This window comes from Podarcis melisellensis (genome assembly GCF_964234715.1).
Source record: "Podarcis melisellensis genome assembly, chromosome: 14".
NCBI classification, from domain to species: Eukaryota; Metazoa; Chordata; class Lepidosauria; order Squamata; family Lacertidae; genus Podarcis; species Podarcis melisellensis.
This window is the reverse complement of record NC_138546.1, coordinates 36,419,909-36,436,809: the sequence shown is the minus strand read 5'-3', so window position 1 is coordinate 36,436,809 and position 16,901 is coordinate 36,419,909. Positions and strand designations below refer to the sequence as shown.

General features: G+C 45.5%; 1 protein-coding gene across 3 annotated transcripts in view; it reads right to left on the bottom strand.

Moving 5' to 3' along the window:
- LOC309356735 (cell surface hyaluronidase CEMIP2-like) overlaps positions 1 to 12,664 on the bottom strand; it is a 100,164-nt gene extending 87,500 nt beyond the window's left edge. The window contains exons 1-3 of one of the 3 annotated variants that reach the window (XM_081888388.1): positions 12,418 to 12,664; positions 7,999 to 8,265; positions 5,221 to 5,712 (exon numbers count right to left, since the gene is read on the bottom strand). In XM_081888388.1, coding sequence (XP_081744514.1) covers positions 5,221 to 5,712; positions 7,999 to 8,265; positions 12,418 to 12,445 — 787 coding nt within the window. In that variant the 5' untranslated portion in view covers positions 12,446 to 12,664. The remainder of the gene's footprint in view (positions 1 to 5,220; positions 5,713 to 7,998; positions 8,266 to 12,417) is intronic. The other 2 variants (XM_081888386.1, XM_081888387.1) reach the window with 2 other exon arrangements.
- Between the last annotated feature and the right edge of the window lie 4,237 nt (positions 12,665 to 16,901).

Sequence of the window (16,901 nt, the reverse complement as noted above, 5' to 3'; positions counted from 1 at the left end):
CATGGTTTTCAGAGAAACCAAAGCTCTAAGATGCTTCCGACAACGCAATTCAAACATTTCTTTCTTTCTTTCCAAAATCTGGAAAGAATTCATTTCTCTCTAGTTCACTCCCTCCTGACGAGTGTCCTGTTTCCTTCTGTTTGCCCAGATAGAGGAAGGAAGAACTAGTCACTTTTCACTGATGAATGAGGTTCACAGGGATCGAGTCAGTAACCCTGCAAATTTGACATTTCGCAGAATATTCTCTCTCTCTGTGTTTTGCATTAGGAAGTCCCCTTTAAGATGTGCAACCCAATAGCATTCTAATGATAAGCCACTGAGTTCGTTTGGACTACATTTTTAATAGGAATAGGGGACATTCAGTTCAAACTTAATAAATTAACGTTTTCCAAAACAATACACAAAATGAAACACAGCCCCACTTTTGAAATCCACACTGAATTTTGCAGTGCAGTGCTCCAGCCACATAATGTGTGTCCAAAAATGCATGTACTATATGGTACAGTGTGCGTATAAATGCATATACTGATGAAAAGAACGTACAAAAATGCATTGTATTGAGGGGGAAATGGGTTTGCCAAAATGCATGCATCAATCAGGCAAAATTGCAGATAAGAATTGCTTGTGAGAAATTCGCACCCAAAAATGCTGATGAATTTTTTGTGAGGATGTTGTGGGGGGCGGGATTGCAAATTGATGTTGAAACATGGAGAACTGGTTGGACAAATGAGCAACTGAGACCAGGTTGACATATTATTAGCTTATACCTTCTCTCAAGTAAGCGTTGCTAAGATTCATCTTTCCCGCACTTTCTGCCCTGACCAGGCATCTGTTTGACAAGGGAGCAAATGGCATTAGGAGTCATGTGTGGCCGGGCCTGCAGAATTCTATATCATTAAGTATCCAAACAAACCCCTGTGTTGCAAAGAGAACGTCAACAATGTCTAGGCAACACGATGACCATATACATATGTATTATATAATCTTTATAGAATTCCTTCAAATGATAACAAGTTCAAAATGAAATCTTTAGTCTCAAAGTCTCTGAAAATCTTTAAATGACGCGAGGTACCAAACTTTGTACGATGGAAGACAAGCTGTGAAGCTTTGTGTATTCAACAATGATGTCCAACACTGAACAGTAATTCTGGATCTTGACTACTGTTTCGTAGAATTCTTCGTTAGCATGGTGGGTGGATATAGAATGCTTCATAAACCCATCTTATTTCGAATGAATGACTACATTATTACATGAGCACTGTTCCACAGCATTTGATATTTTCATTTAAGGGTATATACATTTATATACATTCCACCATACAAAGTTTAGTACCTTGCTTCATTTAAAGATTTTCAGAGACTTTGAGACTAAAGATTTCATTTTGAACTTTTTATGATTTGAAGGAATTCTATAAAGATTATCTATTACGTATGTATATGGTCATCGTGTTGCCTAGACATTGTTGAATTCTAGATCATGGCAGAAACCGTATGACACGGAAAATACCAGTTGCCAGGGAACAACAGTAGGGGAGAGCTGTTGCCTTCTAGTTTGCCACAGCAGGGGGGAAATTCTTACCCTCTGCTCCGATCCACCAGAGGCCTTTTCACGATTGGGCAAATTCACGGAGGACAAACTCTATCAGCCGGCATTGGCCATTGCAATTAAATTGAGCCGCCATGCTCAGGGAATGGGACGTTGCATTAGCATGGTCTTTTAGCCAGATTCAGCCAGGTTTCTCTTATGTTTTCTTGGCATGGTGATAGCTAGGCCAACACTGAGCCAAATACCAGAGCTGTGCCTTTGAAATCTGGCCAGTAGATTATTCTTTTCAGATTTCACAATGTTTCAGTCTTTAGGAAGACACAAAATCTGCCTTTAATTGTCATGCCCTACAGCTAGAAATTGCAATTTGCAGGAGGGCTGGGGGAGATAGCCAGGTTTCCTAACTGCATAAATTCCCCATCCGGCAACTTACTTTTTAAAAAAATAATAATTTTTATTAACAGGCCAATCATATCACATTATTCAAATCACATTAGTTCCAAATTATACAGCCAAATTTTAAATTTTGTTGAGGATACCCATACATCAAGCTCTGCACAAGTCCAAAATTCCGGATAACTCCAGGCATCACTTATTTTACTGCTTTAATTAGACAGTTCTATCCAGTTCGATCCGGATAGTCCTTTATTACTTTCTTTCTCATCTTGTTGTTATCATATATTCCTTTCTTTGAGATCTCTGATGATTCTCACAAGCGCACCCGGCAACTTACAATAAGCCAAATGAATAGGAAGTGTGTTTTGCTCCTTGATAAATATCTGGATCATATTTACATCGTACATTTAAAGGGCTGTGGTACCCCTTTAAGTAGTCATGGCTTCACCCAAAGAATTCTGGGAGCTGTAGTTTGTTGAGGGTGCTGGGCATTGTTAGGAAGAGACCGCTTTTCTGCTCGGCATCCTTAACAAACTACAGGACCCAGAATTCTTCAGAAATGAAGACATGAAACAGGGACCCTCTAATCTGAATCTCACTTCAGCAAGGAACTCATTAGATAGGCAAACTGGTTTCTCTCAGCCTCACTCTACCCCCTGCTAAATCTGCAAAATGAGAATAATGATACCATTATATGTTGCAGGGTGTTTGTTAAATGCTTTGAACACCTGAAAATACCATATAATGCTAAGTATTATTGGAAGCTTCAAGCCCAGATCCAAAAGTTGGAGCTTGGACCAATGTTTTTGCCAATAAATAAAAGCTAAGTTTAAGGGGAGTGGGGGGGAAATAGAAAGTGAGAGGAGAATAATCGGAGAAAAGGAGGAACCAAATTTCACACATTCAAAGAAAAAGAAAAGAAAATGAGACCCTATTTTCCAGATAAGAATTAAAGAGAGATCCCCCTCAGCACAGTGATCTTCTCTAAGAAAAGACTTAAGATAGACAGATTTATGCAAATATTTAAGTGCTGCAATCTCACTTTAACCAACAGAGGTCGCCTTTACACACCGATCACCTCCTTAATGCCTTCCCTATTGATCTTATCATGGAAACGATTTTGCACCGGGGATCATCAATACGCTCTGTGTGTGTTCCACTTAAATCAAATTCATAAAATGGCAATTTTAGATGTAAATGCCATTTTGGATGCAAGCGCTTTGTCGGGGGGAAACAGGTTAATGAATGCCAACAGTACAGTAAGCCCGCGACTTACACACATTTAACTTGTACGCATTCAACCTTGCCCGCCTAGCAAAATACTGTAAATTTCCATGTATAAGACTAGGGGTTTTTTCCTTTAAAAATAATGTCATAAAATAGGGGGCGTCTTATACACGGATAGCCATCTCTCCCCCCCCCCATTTTCTTAAATTGGACTCCCCCAAAATAGGAGGGCATCTTATAGACGGGAAAAAATATGGTAATTTAAAAAAAATAAAAAAGGGGGTGGAAAGCAAGAAGACATCCAGAATAGAAGACTTTGGCAATCTCACCCACCATTGCACCCAATGACTATACGTGATTTTGGCTTTAGGCACGATCCCCAGAACATAACCCCCATGCAATATTTCCCTCTATTTATAATGTCCAGGCATGGAGTGCCCTTGCAAACAGCAAAAAGGGCACACTCTCCACATAGAACAGGGAAGTATCAGCAGGCTTGGGGGAGGGGGAACTCAAGTTTTGCAGGGGGGAGGGAACCTTTTAGAAAGTGGTTTAACAATCAATGGCGCTTCTGAAAGAACCCTGGGAATTGTAGCTCTTTGAGGGGAAGAAGTGTCTCATAACAAGACACAGCGGCCATAACGAACTACAGTTCCCAGGATTCTTTGGAGGAAGCCGTGGCTGTTTAAAGTGGTATGATACTGCTTTAAATGTGTCAGTTTGCATTTCTTAGTACAGAAAGTATTGATCTGATGTGTAGAGATCTTCCCTATTCTAATTAATTCAAGAGGGTTCTGGGAGCTTCTCTGTGTGAAAGAAAGAAGCGGAAGGTTCCTGGTGTTTGGGTTATTCCTTCAGAGAAGCTGAGTGCAGCTGACTTAAACTGGTTCTGTTATCTCTTTCACTCAAGGCAGGGGTCAGCAAACTTTTTCAGCAGGGGGCTGGTCCACTGTCCCTCAGACCTTGTGGGGGGCCGGACTATATTTTTTGGGGGGGGGGTGAACGAATTCCTATGCCCCACAAATAATGCAGAGATCCGTTTTAAATAAAAGCACACATTCTTCTCATGTAAAAACACCAGGCAGGCCCCACAAATAACCCAGAGGTGCATTTTAAATAAAAGGACACATTCTACTCATGTAAAAACAAGCTGATTCCTGGACCGTCCGTGGGCCAGATTTAGAAGACGATTGAGCCGGATCCGGCCCCCGGGCCTTAGTTTGCCTACCCATCACTCAAAGTCATGCTGACTATAAAAGTAGGACCAGAAGGAGCCTGGGTTTCACTTTCTATCTCTTTTCCTTCTGGTGTGATGTTCTGTACATAGTATGCTTAGCGTTAGGCTAGATTTATTATACGTTATTGTAAATTTAAGTTAAGTCTGCTGCAACTGGATTTCTTATTGACTGTGCCAGTCCTGAATGTATTGGATTTGTGAGCATTATGCTCATTTGCCTTCAGTAGCAGTAAAACTTTGCTGGATGAAATACAATTACCTCTGGTCTATTTTTGGGGATCCTGCAACATGTGTAAGTACAGTGGTACCTCGTGTTAAGTACTTAATTCGTTCTGGAGGTCCGTTCTTAACCTGAAACTGTTCTTAACCTGAAGAACCACTCTAGCTAATGGGGCCTCCTGCTGCTGCCGCGCCGCCACCACACGATTTCTGTTCTCATCCTGAAGCAAAGTTCTTAACCTGAGGTACTATTTCTGGGTTAGCGGAGTCTGTAACCTGAAGTGTATGTAACCCAAGGTACCACTGTACATTGGAAACTACTCTGGATCATACTGAGTAGAATTCAGTGACAAAAATGTATGGTCAGATGGGAACTTCATGTGGCTCTCAGAATGGCTGAAAAGGTTCACACAAAGAGCTATATCATGCTACAAACTCTGCCCGTTTTGGTTCTTGCTCCACCCACCATCAGCTGTGGCTCCACCCACCATCCAAGATGGTCTCTGTGTGGTTTTCCCACAAGTCAATGGCCCTTCACAAAGTAGCCGCCCACCCTTGCCGCAAAGGAACATGCATAATCTCTTTGCACACCTACCATTTTGTTTCGTTTCAGGCTTAGCCAGATGTTTCTTTGTTTCGGGCATCCGGTTCCTTGAGGGCATCTTGGAGGGATTCATTTCGACCGCCACTCCCACATTTCTCAGCAGCCGATGGACCCAGTGTAAGAACGAAGGCTTTACTTTGGAATGCAAGAGTTTGTGAGGGTTCAGTTGGATTTGGGGTGGGTCATCCGGATGGTCACAGCTTTGGTGCTGAACGAGAGCAGCAGCCAAGCTAGGCCCGAAAGCTTTCACCAAGACATATCGGGAAAACTTCAGGAGCAGATCACACGTTCCACGCTCAACCTCCATCTTCGCCGTCAAGTTCTGACTTGTTAACAACTGCATTTGCTCCTCACGACTTAGCGGGCTGTTACTTCTGAGCGGGTCCATGAATTTAGAAGATTCAGGGGCCTCTGGGAGAATCCTCTGAAACAGCTCCTTATAATCTGTATCCCATAAAGAACTGTTTGGATTCAGGCTATTGTCTGAAACAATCATAAATATCGTAAGAACTCTGTTTGTGGCACTTCATTGCCCCTAAAATATTTATTTTTCCAATAGGTTATCACAAGATTCATTTGACCACATGCAGCTGTATTTAAAATGCACCCCGTTAACATATACTCTCAGGACCCTGAATAACTTAGGTGTGTTTTCTCCCATTATATAAATATAATGAATGAATACTCACTTCCCTGTTCTGTAAGAGCAGCTCAGGAAGGTTCACTGAGGTCCAACTTCAAGGGCCTTCTGCCTGGTTCCCTCACTGTGAGAAGTGAGGTTGCAGGGAACCAGGCAGAGGGCCTTCTCAGTAGTGGCGCCCGCCCTGTGGAACGCCCTCCCACCAGATGTCAAGGAAAGAAACAACTATCTGACTTTTAGAAGACATCTGAAGGCAGCCCTATTTAGGGAAGTCTATAATGTTGGATGTTTTATCACGTTTTTAATATTCTGTTGGGAGCCATCCAGAGTGGCTGGGGAAACGCTCATGAAATAAGGCACCAAGGAGATCCCTGATGGATCAGGTGAAAGGCCCATCTAGACCGACATTCTGCTTGCACAGCCGCCAGGACACAGATGTGGAATCTCAAGCTCAGATGTGGGCCTCTGGATCTCTCTATTTGGCCCAGTCCACACTCTCTATCGTCATGCTACACCCCCTAATGGCCCACTGTGTACCCTCCTCAAGTGTTTTTGCCTGGCTGAACTGTGCCTTGCAGTGCGAAAATACCTCACGCTTGTCTGGATGGAAGACAAAGTGATTGGGGTGGTTGTATGTGGAAACCTCTGACTTTTTCTGTACAAACTAAAGGTTCACTCCTGTTGCTCACTTCTGCCTTTGGTTCCTCCCAGCACTGGGATGTGGCCCCGAGGAGGTTGACCAAGATGTAAAGTGGCCCTCGATCTGAGTTAGATCCCCTGCTCCTGAATCATAGCACTCAACTCCTAGGGGCCAAGATCCCTTTGGCCCACCAATAACAAAATTGAGGAGGCCACCCTCCAACCCAAAGTTGATGGGTATCACCATTCAAATACTGTGCATGTGAGATGTCTTGATATTAATTATGTGGAGTGGAGCTCAGCTGCCCCCCAATAGTAATAGTAATTTATTATTTGTACCCCGCCCATCTGGGTGGGTTTCCCCAGCCACTCTGGGTGGCTTCCAACAAAGATTAAAAATAAATTACCGGTAATATGTCACACATTAAAAACTTCCCTGAACAGGGCTGCCTTTAGATGTCTTCTAAATATCAGGTAGTTGTTTATCTCTTTGACATCTGATAGGAAGGCGTTCCACAGGGCAGATGCCACTACCGAAAAGGCCCTCTGCCTGGTTCCCTGTAACCTCACTTCTCACAGGGAGGGAACCGCCAGAAGGCCCTCAGCGCTGGACCTCAGTGTCCGGGCTGAACGATGGGGGTGGAGACACTCCTTCAGGTATACTGGGCCAAGGCCATTTAGGGCTTTAAAGGTCAGTACCAACACCTTGAATTGTGCTCGGAAACATACTGAGAGCCAATGTGGGTCTTTCAGGACTGGTGTTATATGGTCTCAGCGGCTGCCCCCAGTCACCAGTCTAGCTGCCGCATTCTGGGTTAGTTGTAGTTTCCGGGTCACCTTCAGAGGTAGCCCTACGTAGAGCGCATTGCTTTTATTAAAGTTTGCAGCCCTTCCCTGAATGAAGGGAAGTACAGTCGTACCTTGGTTGGCAAACACCTTGAGACTCAAACATTTTGGCTCCCAAACGCCACAAACCCGAAAGTGAGTGTTCCAGTTTCCGAATGTTCTTTGGAACCCAAATGTCCAACACAGCTTCCGATTGGCTGCAGGAGCTTCCTGCAGCCAATCGGAAGCCGCGCCCTGGTTCCTGAACGTTTTGGAAGTTGAGCGGACTTCTGGAGCAGATTCCGTTCAACTTACGAGGTACCACTGTATAAAAACCTAAGAAGAGCCTGATGGATCAGCCCAATGGCCCATCCTCACAGTGGCCAACCAGATTCCAGATTCCACAAGCAGGATCTGAGCATGAGAGCACTATTTCATCATGGGTGCTTTAGCTGAGATTCCTGCATCGCAGGGGGTTAGACTAGATGACTCTTGGGGTACCTTCCAGCTCTACAATTCTATGCTCTGTCTGGAATTTTCAAACATTCAGTTTCCTTGTGCAAACAGCCCCATCCACAAAACTGGGAATTTACTTCAATTCCATTGGCCATGTAGGGGTAAAGCAGATTTATTTCATCAGGGAAATGGTTGTTTAAATGTCTTACATAAGCACCTGGCCGGCACACAGGCAGACAGGAGGAGGAGACAGCCGGCTAATGCCAGGACACTGGACACAGGCACATGGTGGTAAGCTTGGTCCCTACAATGGTGCCGCCATTTCTCAGATCCTCTTCTTGGTCGGAGGGAGGGTGACTTTGGAAGTTCCCAAAGGAAGAAATTGGTCAGTCTGGTCCCACAAGGGGCTGTTCCTGCTGGCAGCAGCTTCTTAGAGGGAGGGAGCAGGAGCGAAGCAGCCCAGGGCCAGGGGAACCCTGCAAGAAACATAGAACACAGCTTTCCTCTCCAGAATCTGTACACTTTCTTCCTCAATGGGAGAGGATTTGCTTTGTAGGCGGAAGGTTCCGGTTTCAACCCCTGGTCTCTCTAGGTCAGGGGTCAGCAAACTTTTTCAGCAGGGGGCCAGTCCACTGTCCCTCAGACCTTGGGGGGGGGGGCGGACTATATTTTGGAAAAAATAATGAACAAATTCTTATGCCCCACAAATAACCCAGAGATGCATTTTAAATAAAAGGACACTGTGGCGTTTGCCTCCTAGGTGTGTGACATCATCCTGGGTTCATAAGGAAAGGGTTAACTAATTGTAAAATGACTTATCCATAGGAACCCAAGGGGAGTAGTTTGAGTTAGAGTTAGAGTTGTTAATAAGTCAGTCTGGAGTTAGAGAACAGACAGAGAGGATAAGTCTGTGGGTTGGGCTAGTCTGATGTGGGAGAGTGAGAGAATCTGTTAAGAGGAGTCAGTGAAACAGTTGATATAATCAGCCAGAAGGTATTAGGAAGGTATACGCCGGTAAAGAAACTAAAGTTAAGAAACTGACAAGAATATTATCTGAGAAACCATAAACTTGTTAATACTTATAAAATAAACTTGTTTATTTGGTTCAGTTTTAACAACTGTCTGGACTCAGTGTGTACCCGAGAGTAACGGGTTGGTGGCAGTGGGGAAGCGAGCACAGTGGTGGCACAGAGATCAATAGACCGTCAAACATCCGGGGACCCTGTGTGATCGCCACAGACACATTCTACTCATGTAAAAACACGCTGATTCCCGGACTGTCCGCGGACCGTTTTTAGAAGGCGATTGGGCCGCATCTGGGCCCCGGGCCTTAGTTTGCCTACCCATGCTCTAGGTAGATCAAGGAGGGAATCCTGCCTTAAATCCTTGGCAGCCGCTGCCACGGGGTACACAAACTTAGCTACAGGGTCCAATTCTGGCACATTATAATGCTGACTCCTATGTTTGACCTTTTAGGGAAGGACCACAGCACAGAGGCAGAGCTCCTGCCAGTGGGAGACCTATGTTTATGGGGCCCTGAACATCGAACTGTTATGGGGACCCCTTTCCAACCAGCAATGAGGTCTGGGTAACCCCTGTTAGTTTCTTCAGTTGGGTTGTTCCATGACAGATCACTGCATTAAATAAATTTAAAATACTACATCTCAGATTTTGATTAAAATGGCTGTCCAGGATTATCTCACCCATCAAAATCACTGGGGTGAATAAAAATGCCCTATGTCTTATAGTTTTCAAGCCCCACATTGGGCAAAAGATTCCTGCCTTGCAGGAGGTTGGACTAAATGACCCTCAAGGTGCCTCTGAACTCTACCATTCTGTGATACTATTGGGGGTGTGTATATGTGAAAATGAGGGAAATGTTCTATACATGCACGATGCATCATTGAACGATGAACTGACACCTAGAAAAGACCACAGTCAATATAATACTTCATCTTAAGACACCTATGAGAAAGCATAGTACACAAAGCACAAAATACACTTCATTCCGGCACTGCAAAGGGTTGGACAAGGTGAAACTCGGGCTCCTTTCTAAGTCTACGAGTCTTTCTTTTTTCTGGTGTTTTGAGCAACATATTCACATTCAGTTTCATCATTGGAGAGCATAGCAGATCCACCGCTTACCACCAGTTAATAGTGTGGTGGACTCACCCCACTAAGTGCCCCCCCCAATTATATAGAGCTCACACAAACCAATATATGCCAGTTACACTGAGTATGATGATTTACCACAAGCTATCGTGTGGGGGAAGAAATGGAGGCAGTGAGAGGTTTTACTTTCTTGGGTTCCATGATCACTGCAGATGGTGACAGCAGTCACAAAATTAAAAGACGCCTGCTCCTTGGGAGAAAGGCGATGGCAAACCCAGACAGCATCTTAAAAAGTAGAGACATCACCTTGCCAACAAAGGTCCATATAGTTAAAGCTATGGTTTTCCCAGTAGTGATGTATGGAAGTGAGAGCTGGACCATAAAGAAGGCTGATCGCTGAAGAATTGATGCTTTTGAATTATGGTGCTGGAGGAGACTCTTGAGAGTCCCGTGGACTGCAAGAAGATCAAACCTATCCACTCTGAAGGAAATCAGCCCTGAGTGCTCACTGGAAGGACAGATCCTGAAGCTGAGGCTCTAATACTGTGGCCACCTCATGAGAAGAGAAGACTCCCTGGAAAATACCCTGATGTTGAGAAAGATGGAGGGCACAAGGAGAAGGGGACGACAGAGGACGAGATGGTTGGATAGTGTTCTCGAAGCTACCAGCATGAGTTTGACCAAACTGCAGGAGGAAGTGGAAGACAGGAGTGCCTGGCGTGCTCTGGTCCATGGAGTCACAAAGAGTTGGACACAACTAAACGACAACAACAAATCGTTGGGGGGGACTTGTGTGAGGGTTGCTGGGCTGCAATCGTGCAGTTTGGGAATCTGTAGTTATAGACTTCAGAAGGTTCTCCCCTAGAAATGGTTTTAGTGAACAGCCTTTAAAATTGTAATGTCAACCTGCTCATGTTGCCTTTCATTCTGCCGGACTTCTTGCCCCCAGAGTCCTTCCCTGTGGGGACCACAGCAGGACGAGTGAAATTACTCCAAAATACATTTTAGCGCCATTCCTGCAGACGGGAAGCTATTACAGAGTTTTCCCTAGACAGGAAGAACAGCTGCTAAAATCTCCTTGCGGGTTGGGATGCCCGGATCACGGTCTCCCTGTCTCGCCGCCTCCACTGGTCCAGGGAATGAGCTTCATTCACTCTCACCGCCTAGGAAGGCAAGGCATGTTTGCAAAGCTCAGGAAGAGGGGCGCGGGAAGGACCGTCTAAGGACAAGCGAGCCGCTCCTCCCCGGCAACCGGCTGAGGCTTCCCTTGCAACAGCTGCAGCCGCTCCGATTCTTTTTTCAAGACATGAGCAGGCGGCGAATATGAGCCGGGCGCACATGGAGATGAAACGCATTCGGTGCGCACCCACCCCCCTTGGAAGAATTCTGGGCCCTGTAGTTTCCTAAGGGTTGGTGGGCATCGTAGCACTGCGAAGGGTAAACTACAGGGCCCAGAAATCTTTGGGGATCGGGTGGAAATAAATGCGCTTTAATGGATTTGTGTTCCAAAACGCGCGCACGTGCCTTGGAAGATTCCTTGGCGCATCTAGGACTCCTATCCTGGATCACTCATGAACAAACTGCAAAGCGACGGAAAAGGGTAAAAGGCGGATCCAGCTGATTTTAAACGGATCCTCATGAATTCATATGATTTTTTTCATTCAAATTAAATAAAACCACCATGACACTGTAGACCATGTCTTACTCTGTAGGCAGCATTAAAAAAAATCATGCATCTACTGTTTCGTGGGGCCGCAGGGGCGCAAAAACATGGTTAAAAACACGGATCCTCATGATTTTTGCACTAGATCAGCCCAAAGCGATCCTCCCCAAATTGGAAGGACGCAACGAGGTGGCTTCGTGCAGTCCCGATCCCATGCATGGTTACTCGAGAGCAAGCTCCGTTGAGGTTTGCTCCCCAGCAAAGTGTGCCGGGGATTGCAGCCTTGTGGCTCGATCCCCAGGCGCAGTTAAATTTGGCAAGCGAGTCCATCCGGCTAACTGAAATGAAGCTTACTCCCAAGGAAGCGTCCTTAGGATCGCAGCCGAGCTTGCCCATCCCAGCTTAGGCGCAGTTCGCCGGAAGTCCCACCGAAGCCATCCTTCCCCCTAAGCGTGCCTAGATTTCCAGCCGAATAGGCCCCGATCCACTTGCTCTCGTTACTCGGGAGTCAGCCGCAAGAAGGGGCACGAGACGTACTCTTCCTGCCCCGCCCCCCAAGGATGCCCCCATAGGATTCCCGCCGCCCGGCCCGATCCACGTGCACACGGGAGCCTGAGTAATGTGAGTGGACATTTATCCCAAGAGAGAACGCAGCGGGCCGGACAGTCTTGGTCTGATCCTAGGCAGAGAGGCACTTTTGCAATGCTCTTTTTGCGCACTGATGAGGGAGTCTCCAGGAGGAGCTAAAGGACCAGGCAGGAGGAGCTTGGGCTGCCACGCTTTCCTATCGGCGCCCCCACCCCTCTACGTGGATCTGGGCTGCGGGTTCGAGTCCTACCCTCTCGCTCCTCACCTGGACGGTCGCGTCGGCTGTGCAACATCTTGCAATGGACGGTGGCGTCGGATCTTTCCCGCACGGCCTCTCTCTCTATCTCTCTTCCTCCTCAGCAGACGCCTCCGCCGCCTTCAGCTGCAGCCAACTTGGAAGAAGGCAGTCTAACTAGCTGCTAGGCTTGCGGCCCTTCAGCCTCTTTGCATTTTAGGTGCCAAAACTTAGGCTGTCCCCAAGGCGAGATGCTGCGAGGCCACCTCCCTCCCGCGTAGTTGCTTAGCAAAGAGCGATCTTCAGCTTGCCATCAATTTTGCACCCCGTTTCTGTCCTTGCTTTTAGCTTCACCGTGTCTCCAAGGCACCCAAAACCATTAAAAATAAGGATTACTCATCGTAATAAACACACACCGGACGTGCACCTCGCGTCTGCTTTCCAAATTTACCCGGCGGCTGTACTCTGAATAACCTGGTTTGCGTTATTTATTTTCTCTCCTTCGCCGAGGTTTCAGGAGTTGCCGTCGATGCAAAATTCCAAGCCTGCGTGCCCTTCTTTCACACCATCATCCAAAACTAAGCTAACCTTTAGCCAAAGAAAAACACACAAAAAAACTAGGGCTGCTGCAGTTCTGTTCCAACTCACCTGGGACTGAGCCCTATTTAATTCAACGGGATCGACTTTGCAGGTGTGGAATTGTGCTCTCTGCAGGGCTATCAAGCAGTGATGCTGACTCCAAATGATCACCTGTGCTTTGATCAATCAATTCAGGTTAGATAAAGGTCTAGACTGCTTCTGTAGACTTGCAAGTTGTCTAGCATTTCTCCAAAGGCAAGATGTCCCTGCTGGCAACTTACTTCTTTTTGTGAATGGCTCTCAATTACATAATACTGGGGGTCCTGCCCCAGTGGTGGTGGGGACATTGGGACAGGTGACATGAGAGGGGGCAGCTGGGCTGGCCGGGAAATATGGCCAGGCCCCTATTTCAGGGTGGGAGTGAGGAGGGGGGTTGCCTTCAGTGGGGGTGGGTGGGTTGAGTTTGGAACTATTTTCAGGGTGGGAAGAGGTTCATGATGGAGGCATGTTGTTCTTGTTTTATATTATGTATTTTGCTTTTATATTGTGATTTTATGTTACAAACCGCCCCAAGACCTGCAGGTATAGGGAGGTACAGTGGTACCTCGGGTTACATACGCTTCAGGTTACAGACTCCGCTAACCCAGAAATAGCGCTTCAGGTTAAGAACTTTGCTTCAGGATGAGAAGAGAAATTGTGCTCTGGCGGCGCAGCAGCAGCAGGAGGTCCCATTGGGTAAAGTGGTGCTTCAGGTTAAGAACAGTTTCAGGTTAAGCACGGACCTCCGGGACAAATTAAGTACTTAACCTGAGGTACCACTGTATACAAATTGTAATCATCATCATCCCATCTGAATTTTGCATTTGAATTTCCTTCTGACCTCTCTTTTCACCACATATAACACACTCATAATGGACATTCAGGAGGAATTTTTGAACATTCCTGTTTGCCCAGGCATTTGTTGGCCAAAAAATACTGTTCCTGGCAACCTTGAAATTATTAGCTTATGAGGGCATGTGGGTGTTTTAAAATGCTTTTAGATATGTTTGTATGTGTTCTCACTAGGCTTTATTTGTTCATCGCTGTTTGCTGCCCTGGACTCCGTTGGGTGAGGTAGAAATGTAAATAATAAAATGATGGAGTGGACCCATGAAAGCTTAGGCCATACATTAGTTTGTCCTTAAGGTGCTACATGTCTCTCTAAAGCTCCTGTGATGATGCAAGGATTTATGACATCGGAACTCACTCATTTAATACCATGCACCCCAAACCAGCAAAATGTTGAAAGCTATGTAAATATCATTTTTGTGAGAAGGGATAAAAGTCTTCTGTAGGCAATCTTTTAAAGGTATTTACTGTGGCTGTAGAAAGAGGGAATGAAATTCAAGTTCGGAGGATGAAAACTTACAGAGAAAGCATTGGGTTTGTTTGTTTGTTTGCTAATTCCTCCCTGCCATATATAAATTCAGCAGGGGGAAAAACCCAGCCTGCTGCAGTATAACACCTCCATAGATTTTTGCTATAAGGAATCTCATTGCAGTGGACTGAAAAAGACCAAGTATCCCATAAGGCCAAGAGACAAATGAGAACTTATTCAGCATTTGAGCAGAATAGGTAGGTAGTCCTATAGCAGTGATGGTAAACACATAGTGTGCGCGCAAGTTGCTCATGAATAAGGGTTAATGTCCACAAAAAGGAACTGCAGGTATCCACTTTTTAACACAGGTATCCGCTTATTAAAGATGTTACTTTGGTTGGCCAAAAAAATGTTGCTTTTAAGAGTTTGAGACTTTTCTTCTGTTCTTTTCTCTCATTTCAAACAGGGAACATGTAATCTAGTTACAGTACAAGAAAATGCAATACAGAATGTTCTTGAGTGAGGAACCTTAGCCAAGGGGAGCTGCATCCACAGAGGCCTTTATATAATTTAGAAGGGACTAATCAGACCCTTCTCTGGGTTTCTCTGAGCTGGGGCAAGTGGTTATAGGGGGAGAGGATTTTTCCAGCACTTTGTGTCCTGGGTTTGGAATGCTTTGCTGGCACCAGGCAAACCCTTAATATTTGTTTTACTTGGATTATTATTTTTTGTCTTTTATAGGCTTGTATTAGTCATTTTATTTCCAGTTAGCCATGCAAATACAACTAAGTTTTGTGGCACCTTAAAGAGTAACAGATTTATTAAAGAAACAGCTTCCATAGTGGTGCAGCAAGAAAACTGCTAGCACATTTGCAAAGCTAAGCAGAGTCTGGTATGGTTTCAAAGTGGATGGGGAACAACATGTGGTTATTCCTGTATTGTAGGGGGTTGGTCTAGATGACCCTTGGGTCCCTTCCAATTTTATGACCACACAAGAGCTTAAGCCATAAGAAGTTTGGATCATCTTTTTAAGGTGCCACAAGACTTCAGTTATTTTATGGTGTTGATAATAATTTGAAGAGTGGAGTACAAATCTAAATAAAATAAAAATCGCTGGATATAAGTTTAGAACTAAACTGGCTATTTCAGAGATTGACTTGCTCCCTAGATACTGTGGATTAACAGGAAGACGTTTTCTTCTCGTGTGTTCCGGGTACTGAAAGGAAGCACCACTCTAATGTTAATTACTCTGCCCCTGCGGTTTCATGAAATCAAATCCGTACACACTTGGAAGTACTGACATGAGTTAATTGCATTCCTGACAAAGCAAGGCCACGGCGGCCAAACTGAAACACAAGTACCAAGCTGTGATTTCCATTGAGTGAATAGTTCCCTCTGAGCTGATCAAGTGTCACTCATAAGCAGTTGCATTACACAAGTCAAAAGGAAGGCTTCCGTTTTAGTGTACTGTACTGTAACGGTCACATTCCTTAACATGAGGATGGTGTATCATAAATAGCCCTTCGGGGTAGATTAGGCCAACAGCAGCCTGCATCCTGTGTCCCAAGGAATGGGGGGGGGGTTCAATCGGCAAGGACGTTCAGAACAGCAGGCTAAGGATCTATGAATGACAGCTTGCAAGTCCACTGCTGACCTTCTATAGAAATTGTGGAAGTACCGTATTTTTTGCTCCATAAGACGCACTTTTGCCCTCCTAAAAAGTAAGGGGAAATGTGTGTGCGTCTTATGGAGCGAATGCAGGGGGGAGGCAGGCAGGAAAAGCCCCCAAGAGCCGCACACAAGCTCTGCACGGCTCTTGCGGGCTTTTCCCCAGGAGGGAGAAGGGACTGAGGCGGCCAGTCAGTCCCTTCTCCCTCCTCGTGGAAAAGCTTCTCCCATAGCTGTGCACAGCCTCTCTCGGCTGGAGAGGTTGCGCACAGCTAAGAGGAAGCAAAGACAGTGGGATGGATCCCGCTCACCATCTTGGCTTCTTTAGCCGCGTGCAGCCCCTCCGGCCGGGAGAGGCTGTGTGCAGCTATGGGAAAAGCCAAGACAGCGAGCGGGATGGATACAATTTTTTTCTTGATTTCCCCCTCTAAAAACTAGGTGCGCCTTATGGAGCGACAAATACGGTAACTGCCACTGCCCCTAACAGCCCCTAGAACATGCAGCAGACTGCAATGTGCTGGAAAGGGCCAATCTGTTCTGGTGATGTGCAAGGGGTCCAGGAAGACAAAGTCTGAATGCCCCTGGACTGGGATACAATGGCTGCCAAGTTTAACTTTGAAGATGAAGATGCCTTCGGCTGAGTCACATCACCATGCCCTCCAACATTTCTCTGATGAAAATAGGGATGTCCTATTCTATAGTGGTAGTAATAATAACAATAATTTTATTATTTATACCCCACCTAGCTGACATTAAAAAACTTCCCCAAGCCTTCAAGGTTGTATAGTTATCTCCTTGGCTCGAGGGTTGCATAACCCTCCCAACATTTCTCTGATGAAAATAGAGGTGCCCATGGAAAAACAGGACATTCTGGGACGGCTTCTGTAAATCCGGGACTGTCCCTAGAAAA